General features: G+C 48.2%; 5 protein-coding genes across 5 annotated transcripts; 2 read left to right on the top strand and 3 right to left on the bottom strand.

Moving 5' to 3' along the window:
* Positions 1 to 329: 329 nt before the first annotated feature.
* Positions 330 to 1677, bottom strand: L228DRAFT_254354 (TauD-domain-containing protein; the record flags this gene model as incomplete). Its single annotated transcript, XM_018333825.1, has 3 exons — positions 330 to 509; positions 592 to 1032; positions 1114 to 1677. 3 exons carry the CDS (start codon positions 1675 to 1677, stop codon positions 330 to 332), a joined length of 1185 nt encoding a protein of 394 aa, XP_018184877.1.
* A 2781-nt stretch (positions 1678 to 4458) lies between these two features.
* L228DRAFT_263665 (hypothetical protein) lies at positions 4459 to 6417 on the bottom strand. Its single transcript, XM_018334512.1, has 3 exons — positions 6262 to 6417; positions 5854 to 6144; positions 4459 to 5771 (listed from the first exon to the last, which is right to left on the bottom strand). Exons 1-3 carry the CDS (start codon positions 6324 to 6326, stop codon positions 4754 to 4756), a joined length of 1374 nt encoding a protein of 457 aa, XP_018184876.1. The 5' UTR covers positions 6327 to 6417; the 3' UTR covers positions 4459 to 4753.
* Positions 6418 to 6441: 24 nt separating this feature from the next.
* On the top strand, positions 6442 to 7929 carry L228DRAFT_263664 (Fip1-domain-containing protein). The gene is made up of 4 exons (XM_018334511.1): positions 6442 to 6816; positions 6872 to 6924; positions 6982 to 7211; positions 7262 to 7929. Exons 1-4 carry the CDS (start codon positions 6628 to 6630, stop codon positions 7825 to 7827), a joined length of 1038 nt encoding a protein of 345 aa, XP_018184875.1. The 5' UTR covers positions 6442 to 6627; the 3' UTR covers positions 7828 to 7929.
* A 2715-nt stretch (positions 7930 to 10644) lies between these two features.
* Positions 10645 to 13415, top strand: L228DRAFT_241563 (hypothetical protein; the record flags this gene model as incomplete). Its single annotated transcript, XM_018331336.1, has 4 exons — positions 10645 to 11850; positions 11911 to 12036; positions 12095 to 12175; positions 12231 to 13415. The coding sequence occupies 4 exons, from the start codon at positions 10645 to 10647 to the stop codon at positions 13413 to 13415; spliced, it is 2598 nt and encodes an 865-aa protein (XP_018184874.1).
* A 1480-nt stretch (positions 13416 to 14895) lies between these two features.
* Positions 14896 to 16676, bottom strand: L228DRAFT_250904 (HAD-like protein). The gene is made up of 3 exons (XM_018333430.1): positions 16569 to 16676; positions 16300 to 16459; positions 14896 to 16147 (listed from the first exon to the last, which is right to left on the bottom strand). Exons 1-3 carry the CDS (start codon positions 16586 to 16588, stop codon positions 15344 to 15346), a joined length of 984 nt encoding a protein of 327 aa, XP_018184873.1. The 5' UTR covers positions 16589 to 16676; the 3' UTR covers positions 14896 to 15343.
* Positions 16677 to 16720: the final 44 nt, after the last annotated feature.

Genomic DNA, 16720 nt, shown 5'->3' with positions numbered 1-16720 from the left:
AAAAAAAATGAATAAGAAAAGTTTAAGAAAATAGGAATCAATTTCCACTATAAGTCTGATTTAGATATTCCAGGACCCGCCACTCTGAATTTGGAGAATTAAAAACCCATAAAAACGCCAGCCTCGCTAACCGCTAATGCCCCATGTTAAAGAATGATGCAAATGAAAGTAAAAAAGTTCATCTTATCGTGGAAAAAAAAAGGCCTAATGGTCCAGCCCCAAAATTTTCAACATAACCAAAGGTTTTGATGAAAGACAGTTATAAACGGTTTTAATATTAAAACCGTTTGAAGGAATTGCAACAGAAGCTGACAGGACTCCCCAGGAGTCTAATCGTTGTAGTTGGACTGACCGGTGCCGTCCTTGTTGACTTGAGGAAGGCCATACGTGGCATTGAACTCCTCTTCTTGAGACCGGCCAGCGGGATCAAAGCGAGGGCGCTCAGCATGGCACGCAACACGCACAGCGTGCCGGCGGTGAGGGCGGAAACCATATGTTGCAGAGTGGTTCTACAGAACATGAGGTTAGTATGTGATAAAATTTGGAGGGGCGGAAAACCTAAAAAAAAAAAAAAAAAGAGGTTGGACGTACGCAAATACGGTTATCCCAGATGGCGACATCGTTCTTGTTCCACTGGAAGCGGGCCTGGAGCTCGTAGGTGCTGGTGACAATCTCGGTCAGGAAGCGAATGATGAACTCGCTCTCGACCTTGGGCACGCCGACAATCTTGGTGACGAAGCCGGGGTTGAAGAAGACAGACTTCCAGCCAGTGACTGGGTGGGTCCGGACCAAGGGGTGCTCGGTCACGACGGGCTCACGGCGGACGGGGCGGCCAGATGCCCGGGATCCGTCAGCCTGCATTTGGGCGGAGTGAAGCGCAGTAAGGCCCTCTAGGTATTTCTGCATGTGGGGTGAGAGGGAGTCGTAGACGGCGTATTGAGACGACCAGAGAGTGTCGCCACCACCGCCACGGGCCGGGCCGGTGAGGACCTTGAGTGAAGTGTATGAAGGAGGCTGGATCTCATAGGTGACCTGTATATCATATGTTGTCAGCTTACTGTGAAACGTGATTGGGGTTTTATAAGCTTAGGAGATTTGGGATCCAAATCTTACATCAGAGTGCCATAGGAATGATGGGCTGAAGAGTGCTCGTTGGTCTTTGGAACCCTCGTCTGTGTAGACAACGTGGACATCGTCGATGCCATTCTTGGGCGTGGCGGTGGTGGCGTGCTTGTGCAAAACACCATAGTAGGCACCCAGCTCGCGTTGAGACTCAATATCGAGCTCCGGCTGGTCCCGGAACATAACTACGCCTCGAGTAGCAACGAGACGGGCGAGGTCGTTCTTCTGAGCTTCGGAGAGCTTGGCCAGGTTGACGCCATGAACCTCGGTGCCAATCTTGGGGGTGAAGTCAAAGACATCGGTGGCGTCTTCGAGAAGGTTGCGGAAGGTAGGGTCACCGAGAAGACCCTTGTCCGCGTAGGGGACCTCCTTCAGCTCATCCCAGTGTACGTCGGGGAACGAAGGACGCAGGTCTTCGTGTGGGTAGTCTTCGTGAGACTCAATGATTTGGCGGCCGGGCACGTAGTTGAACTTATTGTTGGATGGCTTGGAGAGCTGGACGAGCTTGGTCGTCACAGGCGTCTCAGTGACGGTCTCAGTGAGGGAAGGCGCCATGGCGGAGTAACAGAGAGCTTGAGCAGTGATATATCAAATGGCCAGCGTAAAGAAAAATATGTCTAGAAAATGCTTTGGAATTGCTATTGAATGATGAAGAGATATAGGAAGATAAATGCAAGAGCTTTCCTGAGGGAGGGCGTCATGGTAATATATACCCTAATGTCCAGTTGGAGGAGGGGGGTCCAATGATTTCCATAGAGATACGGAGTAAGTCAAACAATGGCAGGATGGCACCATCGCTCGGATCGAGCACGAGCAATTGCGGGATGAAACATATTGAGGACGGTGGACTGAACCAGTAAGTGTCCGGAGGCCGTCGCGAAATCTTAACTGCTTCAGGAAATGCTACACTGCTGGGTCAGCAACACTAGAATCAGTGACAATCAGAGTAGAAGACGTGTATCCATGGTTATGTTATCTCTCTTTCACGCTTTTGCAAATGGTGGGGGAGCTCTAGCAGTCGAACCAATTGAGCGGTAAAAGGGATACGCAATCAGCATCGGCAAAGAATGCTGCTCAATGAAAAAGAAAAGCTATTCTCAGTAATTAAGCCGGAAGAACCGTCTCCCACTAGCCTCGGAGGAGGGAGGGAGCGAGGTTCCAAAGTGGTTGATCAGCATCGTGGGTTATCCGGGGGATAGGCAACGATAGACGAAACGTCTAAACCTGAAGCCAAGCGTCAGCGTAAAAAGGCCGAATCAGACTTCAAGGCAGAGGCGCTAAAGGAGTAAAAGGGCTGAAAGAGGCATCGAAAGGGGTAAGGAGGCGGCCCTCAACGCACGGACCAAGAGCAATCACGCAAGAGCATAACTCAATGTCGAATCTCAGCATCACTCACTGTACCTCTGTACTTTTTCCGCTCACATCAAGTCTCTCAGTCTAGTATAAGTTCGTATTTGAGTCATCATTCAATCAATAGATGAAGCGGTGTCGGCTGTTACATCTTTGCTTGGCCCGAGAGGCTATGAGTGTGATGATGAAGAGAGGCAGTCACACAAGCCTCGTGTTTTCCCTCTTCGCCGCAGAAAATCAACGGGTGACGTCCCTTCGCTTGCTTATGTCATCCACCCACCACTCACACGACAACTTTTCCCCTTGTTTTCCCCACAGTCCCAATGACTAACCGATCGTCATAGTAATACCTTACTGCAACGACAGTTCTTCTCTCTTTCCACAATCATTTTTGGATTGTTGGCTGAAATCTATTGGAATAATGCAGCAATTCAATAGACAAGCACTTGGAACGACCGTGTTCAGCATTCAATGTGCATCGTCCGACTTGAACGGGCTATGATAGCTCGAAAAGGTGGAAATCGGTCCAGTCGGCATTCTGTTACCAAGAGTTGTCTAGCGTATGTGGGGCAATTCGTCCTTTGCCACGGCTGTTGCGTTTGATCATTTCAGCAACCACCCTGGACCGATAAGGTGCAAAATGGCAGAATGTTGCTCTAGTCGTCGAAGCGAAGGCGAAAAAGCAACTCACCAAACGATGTGACCCGGTCGGTTTTTTCAAAAGCACGGCATCGACTCATCTAAAATCCATACTAATTTATCTGAATTGAAAAAATCTGCTTTATGGGCTCATGTTTGCTTGGGTTGTTTAGTTCGAGGTATGTCCCAAGAGTCGAGCAATTCACCTGCCGAGAGCGCTTGAATATTAGTGTCATGGACTTAAGACAAGGCTACGATCCGCGCCTCTGCATGGGATTCACACACTCGTGGCGGTCAAACAATCTGTGTGCGTGAGCAAAAGAAATCTCTCACACCATCATTTTCAATTATCGGAATGCCTGAAAGCATTCCTGGTCAGCAGAGTTTCATATCACTTGTGGTCGTCCCGCCAGCCAATCGGAGATGCGAGATACCCAATAGCGCTTCCTCAAAAGTCGCTGAAGATCGACCCTGCCTGGTGACAATTCCAATCAGGTCTGTCAACCTCAAAATCTTCAAGTATCTGGCCAATCATGGGGTTTCAAGTGATTTGTTGCATTCTGTTCTTTCCCTCCTTTCTTTTGGCTCAGTTGGATGAGACTACCTCTGTTTAGCCCTTGTCAATTCACGGTAGACAGATTGATAGCTGCCGATTGCTTTGGCTTGCTGATCCAGTGACCTTTCCTCTCTGCTTCCCAATCTGGCGATGATGTGGTGCATGATCAAATTCATGCTTAGCATTATGCTTACAGCGCATAAAGCCTGGTCTCAAATTGATCTCCCCCAGGAATATCGCGTCGCTCCAAGGGAACGCTAATCGGTCTGCAGCAGACTCTGACAAGGAGGTGCATAGCACTAGATTGGAAGCGGCAACATGATCCCATTTCCTTGACGGCAAGGAGATTTGCAGGGCAATCAATATTTCTTGAGCCTTGGCTTCCCCTTGATAATTTCAGACCCTCGTCAGATGGACTAAATTTCCTAACGAGGAATCTTCCCCGACGCTTCATGGAAAGAAAATCACCACTGCAAAACTTGCTACAAGATGAAACGAATACGGTCTATATTACATTCATCTACTAGATCTGCTTATCGGCGTGCTGGACATAGTCTTGATTGAAACGCATCGATGCTCCCACCACATCCGATTCAAATGATTTGATGGGCAATGTGATCTGACTGAAGATCATCGGACTCACCGAAAGACACGTCATCTCTAGCTCCAAGGGAGACGTGTTTATTATCTTACACTTCGAGAAATGCACCTTGCAAAAGTACAATCTTTCGATTGGATCCAGTCAGAAAAGATAAGCGGTTTAAACTAGCATTACTAACGCCAAAATCCGTATCCTTTTTTCCAGGCATAGAAACAAATAGAGTATTTTACAGATGAACCATAAAAGAGAAACAGCGCATGAAAAGGGGTGGAAAAAGAGAATGAACGCGCTAGGTTGAAAGCAATGCCGATGCAGAACACGCAACACGTGATGCTATTCCGTCAGACACGGCGACTCAATCTATCCTGTCCTGTCTGTAGAAACCGTGTTATTTCTGACCTTGAGAGCCATGCCATTAAAATCAACAAATAAAACAGAAAAAGGCCGGGTCCATTCATAAACTAGAAACCACAAATGCAATCATTCTAATAAATTCCTCCTCGACTCGAAAAGCCCATTCCATATCCGGGAACATTCGCTGCAGACCCACCACCAACGGCATTACTACTACCGAGAATGGCTTCCTGGACATTTTCTCTTGCGCTGCCGACTTTGCCAGCGACGCCGAAGATGCCGGCCTCAAACTCCTTAAGCACAGCAGCGAGTTCGCGAATCTGGTCCTCTGCTGAGCGCTGTCCGCCATCGCGGCCCCGAGTGAATAATAACTGCTGCATCTGCTGCATCGTACTGGCCTCGACGCCGCGGAGGTGGGACTCGATTTCTTGCACTGTAGACGTATAGCTTGCGAGGGTGCGCTTCATGTCGTCTGCCTGGGCAGAGAAGTAGGACACGAGATCCGCGCTTCTGGGTCCAGTGCCGGCGATTTCGTCATCCTCAAGGGCAGCATCTTCGGCTTTCTTGCCGTCGGCGCCTGCGCCCGGTGCTGCGCCAGTACGTGAGGACGCGATGCCGGTAGTGGAATTCCACATGCCAGTGTAATGGTATTGTTGGGGGAGTTTGAGGTTATCAATGGCGCGGAAGGAGAGGCGGGCATCAGCAGCATCGCGCTTGACGAGTTTTCGAACGTGGTCTACAGCTTGTGCGTCGTTTTCAAGCGCCCGCTGTAGCGTTTCGAATCGTTGCGAAACGTAGTTTACGTCGTTGGGGATGTAGCTGAGTGCTTCTTCGTGCTTGGGCATGAGCGCGTCGCATTGGTCCTTGTATTGCATTTGTTGGAGGATGAAGTTGTCGATTTGTTCAATTTGCTTCTGCAGCTCCTCGTGCAGGTCGTTGAAGCGTGTGGTGCCGCGCAGGTTGCTGACGTCAATTTTCACGCCAGGAACGGTGCCGCCGGTTTGGGCAGAAGGTTGGCCTGGTTGAGTAGTCGTGGTGTTGCCGAAAAGAGAGGGCTTCTGGGGCTGTGCTTGCGCTGTAGAAGCTGCGCCGCCAAAGAGGCTGCTTGGTTGTTGGGGTTGTTGTGTGCTAGTCGTGGTGCTTGTGCCGCTGAAAGAAGATTAGTTTGTTGTTTGCGATTGCTGGGGGAAAAGTTACAGGACCCATAGAGAAAGGATGGGAGAAAGCATACAGAAGAGAAGGTTTGTTTTGCGTCGTCGCGGCTGATCCGCCGAATAGACCGCCCCCTGTTGATTGCTGCGGTTGGCTCTGGTTCTGAGTTTGCCCGCCTCCGAAAAGTCCGCCTCCAGTTTGCGGCTGAGAAGATGTTGTAGTTGATGATCCAAATAGTCCTCCGGGTTTCTGGGTTGCTGAGCCAAAGAGTCCTCCGCCAGTCTGGGGTTGTGATGGATTGGCTGTGGACGACCCGAAGAGGCCGCCGCTTTGTTGGGGTTGTGAGGAGCTGGTACTGGCGCCACCACCGCTAGAAACATATGGGTTAGATAAAAGGTATATAAGGTTTGAGAGGTTCAAAGAGCTTAAAGAATGCGACGAAGATATTGCAAGATTCTAGAGAAACTCAAGGACAGACTATACTTACAATAACGAGCCGCCAGTTGACCCAGTGTTGAGGCTCAAGCCTCCGGGCTTATTGAATAGTGACATGATTCAGGAAAGTCCAGCAGTATCTTCTTCCTTAGATGAATGCGGCTTGAGCTCCTTCTCGTTATCTTTGTTGATTGCTGGGACAAAAAGTTTTGGAGGTTTGGCCTGCCGGTAGAGTAAACCTTCACGCCCAGCTTGGAGTCGTCGGGTCGCAAACACCGATTCCGTATTTCCTAATTGGGGTATCCAAGCGAGCATCCCGGTCGTCCCGGCGCGTTTCCTCAACGACGCCGGTTTATACTGTGTGCTTTAGTAGCTTCAGTGTACGTCGCAGGTGGAATTGTTCCAAAGCTTTGATACGATGGAGGAAGAAGACGATGATTTCTACGCTCCTCAGGAGACTACTCCTGATATTTCCTCGTTGCAGCAGCGCCCTCAGCAGACTCAGAATGGACCGAATGGAGCTCCCGTGAGCAATCAAGTAAAGCAGGAGGATGTAGAAGAAGATGAAGACGAGGAAGAGGACGAAGAGGAGGAGGAAAGCGACTCTGTATGTCCGAAGAGATTGTAAACGGTGTCTTGGATTTTTCGCTAATCGCGCAAAGGACATCGATATCATTACGGAGCACAAAGATGGAACAATGCCTGAGCCGCCTCCGTAAGTTACTTTTCCCCACATGAATTGAAACAGCACACTGACATGCCATGTGGAAAGTCAACCATCGAGATACAGCTCCATCAAGAATATTCCCACTCGAACAGCTTCCTCCGATGCTACGGTCAAAGCACAAACACCAATTAAAAGGGAGACTACCCCGGCCAAAGGAACACCTCCAAAGTCTGGAGCAGAGTACCCTGCTGTCGCGACTTCTACTCTCGACGTCGATGCGATTCCCATATACGGCTCCTCGGAAAAGAAACTCACGGATATTGACATTGATGAAGGTACTTTGAGTCCAAGCTCTAGTTGTCCAACAAGGTGCTGACCAGCTTAGATTTGGCCGAACTTGACAAACCGTGGCGGCGCCCTGGATCTGATATTTCGGATTATTTTAACTACGGATTTGACGAATTTACTTGGGCAACGTATTGCTTGAAACAAAAGTCGTTACGCAAGGAAGTGCAAGACCAAAGGAAGCAGATGGATGACATGCAAATGATGCTCGGCATGCCTGCTGGAATGCCTGGTCTTCCCGGAATGCCGTCAATGCCTGGCGCGCCAGCAGCACCGATGCCCATGCCTCCAATGCCTGGCATGCCGGACATGCCACCTGAAATGATGCAACAAATGGCGCAATTCATGGCTGCTGGCATGGATCCCACGCAGATGGATCCCAGTATGTTCATGCAGCAACCGACGCCACAGATGCCTCAGGGCCCTCCAACCCAAGGTGGCCCTGGTGGTCAGCCACCGGGTTTTGGAGCTGGCAACCAGGGTTTTGGCCAGCCCAACCAGCAGCAGATGGGATTCGGTTTCAACCCGATGATGGGTGGAGACGCAAATGCCAATCGCGGAAACTTCAATGCCCGAAATAGGGGAGCTCCGCGTCGTAACTGGTAAAATTATTGTTGTACCTCGGATTTCTTTTAGGGTTCTTGAGCAATTTTCGGGCTTGCATATCAGTGGCGTTATTTGCTGGATTGGCGGGAATCTGTAGGGGTCAGCGGTATTTGGATGCTACCCCTTGTACGTTTATCATACAAAAAATGAACTTTTCTAATTTGACAGTATATACTTGATGCTTCATGGAATATTCTTTCAAATTTTAATGCCGTATGATGTGTTATGACTTCTCGCCTTTCCTAGCTTCATCGTTGTGCACCCTTGTGCATGGGCATCCCTGTTCGCCAGCCAAATTGCGTAGCCGGGTAAGCGAAGCCCGCACCACAACGTTCACGACTGCTCTTTCCCAACTCGTTGTTTCCTCTTTTTACATAGGTGACGTTGGTAAATAAAACGTCGTGGAAAAATTGTACTTTTTCCAGATAGTTCCAACAAAATTTTATGTGAAATTGTTTTGCAAATATTCCTTGATCCGATTTCTTGGGAGATTTTGTTTTCCAACTGAGCAAGCCATCAGAAAGATGCTGCTATACCGCGGAACGCCTTCATCTAAGCTTTCTACGATCTCTATTTCAATGTGGCATTCCTGCTCTTGTTTCCTTACTTGGTCTTCTTCTTGACGATTCAGAAGACTTTCAGATTAATCTAGGTTTCCTATATCTCTGTTCATCGGTTTTCAGTTTCTCTGAATGCACTATGGACGACCGCCTAGTTCTCTGGTCATATACGCATCATTATTCTTGTTTTAGGTTGAATCGGCAATACCACTCTTTTCTTATTTCTGGTTTGCTTGTTAAACAACCTATGTCATGAGGCTGCCATACTACTGTATGGAGCAACGTGGTTAAATGCTTTTAAGGATATCCATATTTATGTTTTGTTCGAGCTCGTATTCTTTCGCTGACACTTTGATGATCTTCTTGTTACAGCTGTTCTCCTTTTGATGAATACGAAAATGAACGTTGCTCTGGATTCGACTTTTGTACACGAAGCTCTGATATACTGCTGCGGCAATACGTGCCGGCAAATTCGAAGACGATGTTTCGTGATCTGTTTTTTTCTTTCTTTCAGTGTATTCGGATTCGATTTTGGGCTGGTGCCTTCCGAAAGCTAGTTGAGCATTCTGCTGAAACGAATGATCTTCCAGTCTACATGATCCTGGTCTGGGTTAGCCAAGGTCTGCAATAATCACGGATTATAGGGAAAATTTACAAACTTCTTGACCTGTTCTCTTTAAGGATCGAAATTGTGGTTTGCTTGATAACGAAATAGTCCTAGAGCCCCTGATCGATCGGTGAGCATGCATTCGATAGTTTCATCCTTCCGGGGCTCGGGGTTTCCTGATCTTGGTTTGTTAGAAACGCCTCTGATTTCTATTATAAAAGAAGCTTGTCGCTAACCAGATGGACAGTCAAAGCCAAGGGGTTCGATAACGCTGTATGGAACATTATCTAGAAATCATTCAATAAAGATTGCTTACCTATGGCAAAATTCGATTCTTCTCTGCTATGTGTCGGCATCCTCTATCTAAACTGCTGTCGATTGTGCTTGTTTGCAAGCTTTTCCTCCGATCAGGTTCAGGGCAGAACATTGTTCCGACTTGTGAATATGATATGCCGGAGAGCCTTGCTATGACAAAGTACACGTCATTGCACTTTTGTGTCATCGGATCTGTATGCACGGTATCACGCCTTCAGGTATATTTTGAAGGTGCATTCACAGCCTGGCTTTGCGCTCGTGACGCAGTTTCTGTGACGCTTAGCTGATACCGTTTGTGCAGATTCACGATATGACACATTCGAAATGTTGTCTGGCGCTGCATTCACAGACAGATGCAGAGGAGGCCGGGATTCAAATAGCCTGGCCCCTCGACTGCTCGTTCGCTTTGTTCCTGCCTTTAACTTTCTTTTGGTTACTTTCGATTTTGGTCTTGGAAAAAAAACAACGTCTTCATTACCGCAATCTTCGTCACTGGCTCGTAAGGAGCCATTTGGTCTTGATACAATCTGTACTTGTCGTCGTCACGGTGCCTCTTTCTGGACTCGTTGCCTCGAAAGCCAAGTCAGCTCTCATCGTATTCCGTCAGCACCCGTTCCCGATCATTGTTGTTGAAGGTTCGGAGTAATATTGGCTGCTACGGGCAGATAGGGGAGAGTGCGTTTTTGGACTGGGCAGGTAGGTTCGAAGTAATTTGAATCTCCGTTGGATCGCCTCAATCCCAGGGCATGCGATGACCTTCATGTATTTGATACATTTGTCTCGATCCAGAGTTTGCTTTTTTTTTTACTCAACTGATGTTGCAGCGCAGTCTGTGGGGTGGAAGCAAGCTCCCTGTGAGATTGCCTTTTACGTAGACCTTTCGGAAGCTTTGGGCCCAGTTGTCTTATCTGGTAAGTAATAGTGCCTTTCACTTTAGTCAGTCACTGGTCCTATTGTTTCCTCGCTCCTACTGTACTTCCCTATTTTCCAGAACGACAATCGCTCAATTGAGGTCTATTGTCCAGCCGCTAGATATTCATGCATGGCTATGTCAATAGCGAGGCATCAATAAACGGGCATAACTCAATTGAGAAAAGTCGCTTCTGTGTTCTTGCAAACTTTCAGCATCTTCCTTTCCAATCCGTTGCTTTGAATTGTTTTCTCTCAACCCGAAATTTTTATCATCAAGCAAGTCCTGGTGCCTAGTCACGTTGTGTGAAGGCGAGCTCAACTGCCTGTCTTTGCTTGTGCTGGGAGAGACCCTATTTTTACCCCTAGAAACACTCACCATCGCTTAGGTAGTTGAGTCTCGCTCGGCTCAAGTACTCTGCAGTGATGGACGATCACGAGTCTGAGTTTGACACTTCCATCGTTTTCGGAGAGTTGAATCCCAACTTTGTTTCTGACACCCAAAATCAAGACGAAAACGTGTCAGGAGACATTCTGCCGCCTCTACCTTTCGAAGGCTTGGAAAGTTCTGATCAAGCATTGGACGAGTCTCAGTTTGAGTGGTTAAATTCGAATCGTCTCCCTGGCCTCCCATCGAATTATTACAATTCGTACTTCAACTACGTCACTAACAACCAAGCAGCAAGCCAATACCCTCTTAGCCAGGCATCAGTTCCACCGCTTATGCTCACTGGAACAGAAGCGTCGGCAGACTTAACAAATCCTTTCCCGGCGGCACCCCATCCACAATACTTCTACAATACGCCTCAGGTTGAAAGTCAGTCTGCGATCATGCCAGGTCCATCCACAACCGCAAGTGGGGGAATAATGACGATGCCTGTGTCACCGACTCAACCTCGAGTCAGCATTCCTACTACTGAATCACTCACACTCCAAACCACATCTAGGACTTCGGCATCCCCTGATGGACCATTAGACATTCACCACTTTGAAGGTCAAACCCAAGCGAGACTGCCACGTGAGACGTACCTTGATCCAGTCTCAAATCCTCATCAGCCGAACATTCAAGCTCAGTTGCCGGTGGACCTTACTACTACAGAGGACCAGAATTACCCATACCTTGGCTCACTTGATTACCACCCTGAGTTTACCCAAATGGGCCGGTCATACGAAGAAAAGGAGCAGCGGTACAGCAACAGAATTAGAGATTCAGCCACTGAAATTCCAAGGGTCGCTGCCAGAGAGGAGCGCGATTATAATGGTGGCTCAAGCTCCTGGAACGTTCCTTATCCTGACATTGAAAACCCCACACCGGCGATCAATCTTCCACAGGGTCGGAAGCACAACGACGGGTATCAGGAGGAATTTGCAGATTGGCGAACAGTTCAGCGGTACAGGGTCTCTCACTTTGAGCGACGAAGGGCTGGCGGTGATCCAACCATACCGCGGACAAACAACGATTGCCAGCGCTATGTGAAGCGACTTTTTCTTGCCATGAGCAATCTAGAAAACACACGAGATAATGCACCAGGAGAATCTGGCACACCTGATAAGCCATCTCAAGCGTGGCGAAGCTTTCATACTGGAAAGTACTCAGCAAAACAAATACAGGCTGTCTGCTGGGAATTACTTGTAAGCACGTCAAAAAATTCTACTATCATTGTTCAATATATTGACGCTGTCCTCGTCCAGATGAAATGCATTGATCGACAACAGAGGGGCCCTCTTGTACCTGAATGGCAACGGACGTCTAACAAAGCTGTTGCGGACTTTCCTACTCTAAGCGATCGTGTTGAGGAAGTTTGCAAAGCTCTGACGGTAGGTGTTCATGTCATCTTTTTAGTAATGGCAGTTCTGTCTGACTTTTCCGATGCAGTTTCATAAGACGGTTTGCAAACGCTTGATGGATTCGATATATATCGATGGTCTAGTCGACAATCCAAAGGCGCACATGGATGTAAGTAGCTTGCTAGCAGGGCTCTTTACCTCCGCAACGCTAACGTTGCAATCAGAGGGCCGTTTCTAACAAGAAGGTCAACCTTCGGAAAGCCGATGTCATTCGTGCCGGCAGACGAGTCAAGCAAATGGAAGGTGCTCTGAGGCAAGGTATAAGTGATCCGAGTGTTCGTGCGGAAAACACTCCAGAGGATACTAGGTCGATAAAGCGCGAGACTTCAAGGGCATCCACGCATGGAAACTCCATATCTCCTCCAGCACAAGAAAGAGCAACCGCTGAGAATAATTCCACGTTGGACGCCGGGAGTCGGATCCAAGAGCAGCCTGCCCCAGCTCTGGTTCACCCTCGACAGCGAACGCTCGATCAAGATCTCTATCTAGATCCGTCTCTCCTCAACCAGAGCGGCCCGACGATGGCGCCGCCTCAAACTTCCACTGAATTGGTCCCGTTCCAGGGTTCCACTGTGGGCTCCAATTTTCCACGGCAAGGCAATGATTCTCAATATTACACAAACACGCCGCAGCCCCCTACTCTCGCAAACCAATTAACATTTGATAACAGTCTCGGTTCTCGCGTTTCCGCCCCGTCCGATAATGCACCGATTGCGCAAATGCGTCAGTCAAGCCAACAGATAGTTACGGAACCTCCGTTTGACGGCTCAGCTGAGCAAATCTTTCGGTACATCAACCGCCCTGACAATAAGGGGAAATTTTTGGAATTATCACGGCTATCTCCTCAGCGCTTGTATGTGAAAGACAAGCAGACAGTCACATATGGCAAGGGAATTACGACGGTTATCGACCAAAATTATTATGAAAATAGCGCTTTACGGGATCTAGAGATTTTTGAAAGACTTGAAAGCAAGGCCTTGGAAAAAACCGCGCTTCAGTCTATGCAGGCCTCTCTGCAGTCCAGCCAGGATGCTGGAATGAGCGCCAACATGGCTGGTCAATCCGCCTACCCCAATTTAACTAGTCCTTACCCAACTATGAATACTGACACTTCAATCGAATTTGGCAGCCCTCCGTACTTTACCGGAAGCGGTAGTGTCTCGCTCGATCCCCGCACTACCCCATTCTCATCTTTGGCATCTTCGAATCTTGGCGCCCTTGACGTTGACTCCACCACGGCTTCTCAAGGAACAAAGCGAAAGCGCCCGACATCCGATACCGATTCTGATTATGAGCCGATCAGAAGTACGCGTCGCCATCGGAAGAATCCAGAATCCAGACGGGACTAATCTGGTTGTTGTATCGAACAGCGCTTCTCGCTTTTGCGAATATTTACAGCAGAGATGATCTGAAATGCAGAATCCGAAGGTCATGTCGTTTTTGACTATTGAACTTGAATAATTTTTTCCTCTCAAGCATATTTCTCACTTCCTTGTTTGTCAGCTTCGTTTCACCATTCATATTGCATTTTCATGGAATTGCGGTTTACATCTTAGCCTGGGCTACTTTGGTAGACAAAGAAGGTTGGCGGAGATACTCGATTAAGAGATCACAAAAGCAACTCGGGTTCCTATTTCCATGTGGTTGGAATAGGCTCTCTCACCCAGAGATAGAAGCGGGACCTTGCGTCGCTAAAATTTCTCATCGGCATCGCTAACAGCATCGGATTGGAAAGAACCTGGGTCAATCTAGAGAGAGACAGCTGGGAGTTTCATACTCACGTCCTAACTTTTTTCTCCTCTGATAAGTTTTCTGCCCCCTTGATGTTTGTTTTGTTTTCCAGGTTTCTTTTCTCAGCTCATTCAACTCAACTCACGAAAAGAAAAAAGCACTGCCAAAAAATATCAAAAGAAAAAACAACAAGAAAAAAAAAAGAATCGGCATGAGGTATCATTTACGGTCACGGAAGACTAGACGGGGAAACGGATTTGGTGGTATCATATCCAGCCCATGAATCCACATTTGCCTTGAATCTGATTGTCAGCTTTTTACATGCTTTGTCTGTCTACCGGGTTCCATCTAATCTTTATCTCTTTTGGTTCGGGAAACACTATTTGACCGAGCCCAGTCTACGCATTCCTTCTACCTCACGGAATACGTCAGGAATACTTCACTCTCAATACTCAGTTTGCTCTCTATCACTCACCGCCTTCTCTAATCTCCGCTATCTTCAGGATCTTAAATACTATTTGGAGAGAGATGTGTCCTTCTCCTCATCTTCCAGGATAAAAGAAGCAATATCTTGTCCCAGGAACATTTTAACTGCAAACATTCCCGGGCGACCTACCCGTCATATTTGAATCATTGACGGCGAAACCATTATCACCTTTCACCTCCCTTTCACTCTCCGCTCAAATTGTCAATTTTCGCGAATCCAATGCTCGGATCGGTATGTGCTTTAATCGGCTTTTTCATGCCGGGCGTTTTGTTTTGTTCGCTTGATTGTTTCTCTTTTTTCATGGTTTCTTCGAGTTGATTTGTCTTCGTTTTTATTACATTTACATGTGGAGCGGCATGATTTGTGCCTTTTGCATGTTGAAGCGTTTATCAGGAAATCTCGCGTTCAAGCATGGCATATCCTGGCATATCATGGCGTAATATGCTTTTAATATCAGCGATACTTCGAAGGCAACGCACTATTGCCTTTATTACGGGACAAGGGACTGCGAGGCGTTTAGTTCATAGTTCATTCTAATTGCAAATAATTATTTTACTCTCTCATCAGGCTCCGCAGGTGCTGATTTACAGCTCCGTGTTTGTGCGTGACGTGACGTCGAGTTTTGTAAGGATCAGGTCTTTGATTTATTGCAGCTGGAATATGTACAACGCAGTGCAATGCCATTCTATTTCTTAGTTTGTATCGTTGCATAACCCAAAAATTGTATTTGAACGTGACATCTAGGTTTAGATCCAATCGATTCGTTCAACCCCATACAACTGCGACCAAATTTCAGGAGATGATACGGCGAGCCCAAATCATCCTTTTGGCTGGAGAAGGTTTTGTACACTCCCCCCGGGTATAGTTTGAACTTTTCTGTATAATAAGGGGGAGTACTTATGCTGATGCCGATGCTGTTGATAATAATGACCAGAGAAATGGCGGTGGTACAATGCTGCCGCAGAATCCAAATCTGCCAATTCGAATATGTTGAAGAATCATCCAAAGAAAGGGAAGCGTGGTATAGATATCTGAGCTCAACCGCTTCTCTCTACCCCATCAAGTTGACTTCTTCTGGACATGAATGCCGTACTTCTCATACGGGAAATTCACCAATGTCTCCAACAACTCTCCCCAGCCATCATCAACTTCGCCAGGCGTGCCGTGGACACTGGAACTCTTGATTCCGGAGCGCTCGGCTTGGGCCGGGTTTCCAGACAGGAGGTCGTCACTGGTATTGCCATTGACACCCAGAGCAGCGGGCGCGCTCTGTGTCGCGTCATCCTCTTTATACTCTCCCGTTAAGCCCGCCAGGACCTGTCCTTCTCTGCCACGGTACTCGTTCAGGAGTCCCGGATGAGGGCACCAGATCACCCTCATACCTGCCCGGCGACCCGCTTCGACGCCTGGCACTGAGTCTTCAAACACGAGACACTCTTCCGGAGTGATTTCCGGCTCGGGCTCGCCTACACGGCCATTCTCCTCCCACGTGCGACGGATGCTTTCGTTAAGTAGGCGTAAAGCCATGAGATAAATGTCGGGCGCTGGCTTGCCGCGGCCCTTGGGGATGCGCGGGTCGTCGCCGAGAATACGTCGGTCGTTGGGGAAATGTCTGTCAAAGAGATCGCTTATGTGGGTCGTTTTCAGCGTAAAGTTGCTTTGCTTCGATGACGTGGCGAGCGCAATGTGCGTCGGCCGTCGCGGGCTGCTTTTCTGCGTGCTGTCGAGATTGGCGAGCAGTTCGGGCACGCCGGGAAGAGGACGGGCTTTGGGGAAATGTTCCTCTTGAAGCACGGTTTGTTGATCCATGAATTCATCGGAAGTAATGGGCAATTGGGCCCACGCGCGGAAAATGCGGCCGGCCTAGAGAGGAGTTAGGCTCGAGAGTCGGCTTGCAGCGGGAAAGTAGCACAAAAGCTAAGAGGGGAAAATGCTGGTAGTGCGAGAGGTAGACGAAGGAAGCGACGGGTAAAAGATGCAGGTATCATGAAGGCAAATAGAAATGCACGACGTACTTCCGGGCCAGGCCGTCCCTGTAGCTGCGCCTTTATGCTCCATGGCAAATCGGGCTTGCCATATTTTCTCAACACGGCATTGGTGCAGAGAGTATACAGATCCTCAGAGTCGATGAGGAGCCCATCCATGTCGAACAGGCATGCCCGTACGGGAGGAAATCTATGATCATTGGTCGATAATCAGCATTTGTTGCGCTAAGACATTGGAGATATCCCCGCGGAGGGGTACTATTTGCAGCGGGGAGATTGGCTGTGACAAAAGGACGTACTCTGATGTAGCAGCCGACATGGTTGCTTGTGCTTGGCTCAGAATAATAAGACGATAATCAAATGCGAAGGAAACGGGCTGTTTGAGGCCAACGCAAGGTATGGAAATGTAAAATAACGCAGGTTGTTCGCGGGAGAAAGGGTCCAGGACGGA

Source organism: Xylona heveae, assembly GCF_001619985.1.
Source record: "Xylona heveae TC161 unplaced genomic scaffold L228scaffold_13, whole genome shotgun sequence".
Classification (NCBI taxonomy): domain Eukaryota; kingdom Fungi; phylum Ascomycota; class Xylonomycetes; order Xylonales; family Xylonaceae; genus Xylona; species Xylona heveae.
Note: the sequence above shows the minus strand (reverse complement) of the source record. Positions and strands in the feature narration are given on the sequence as shown.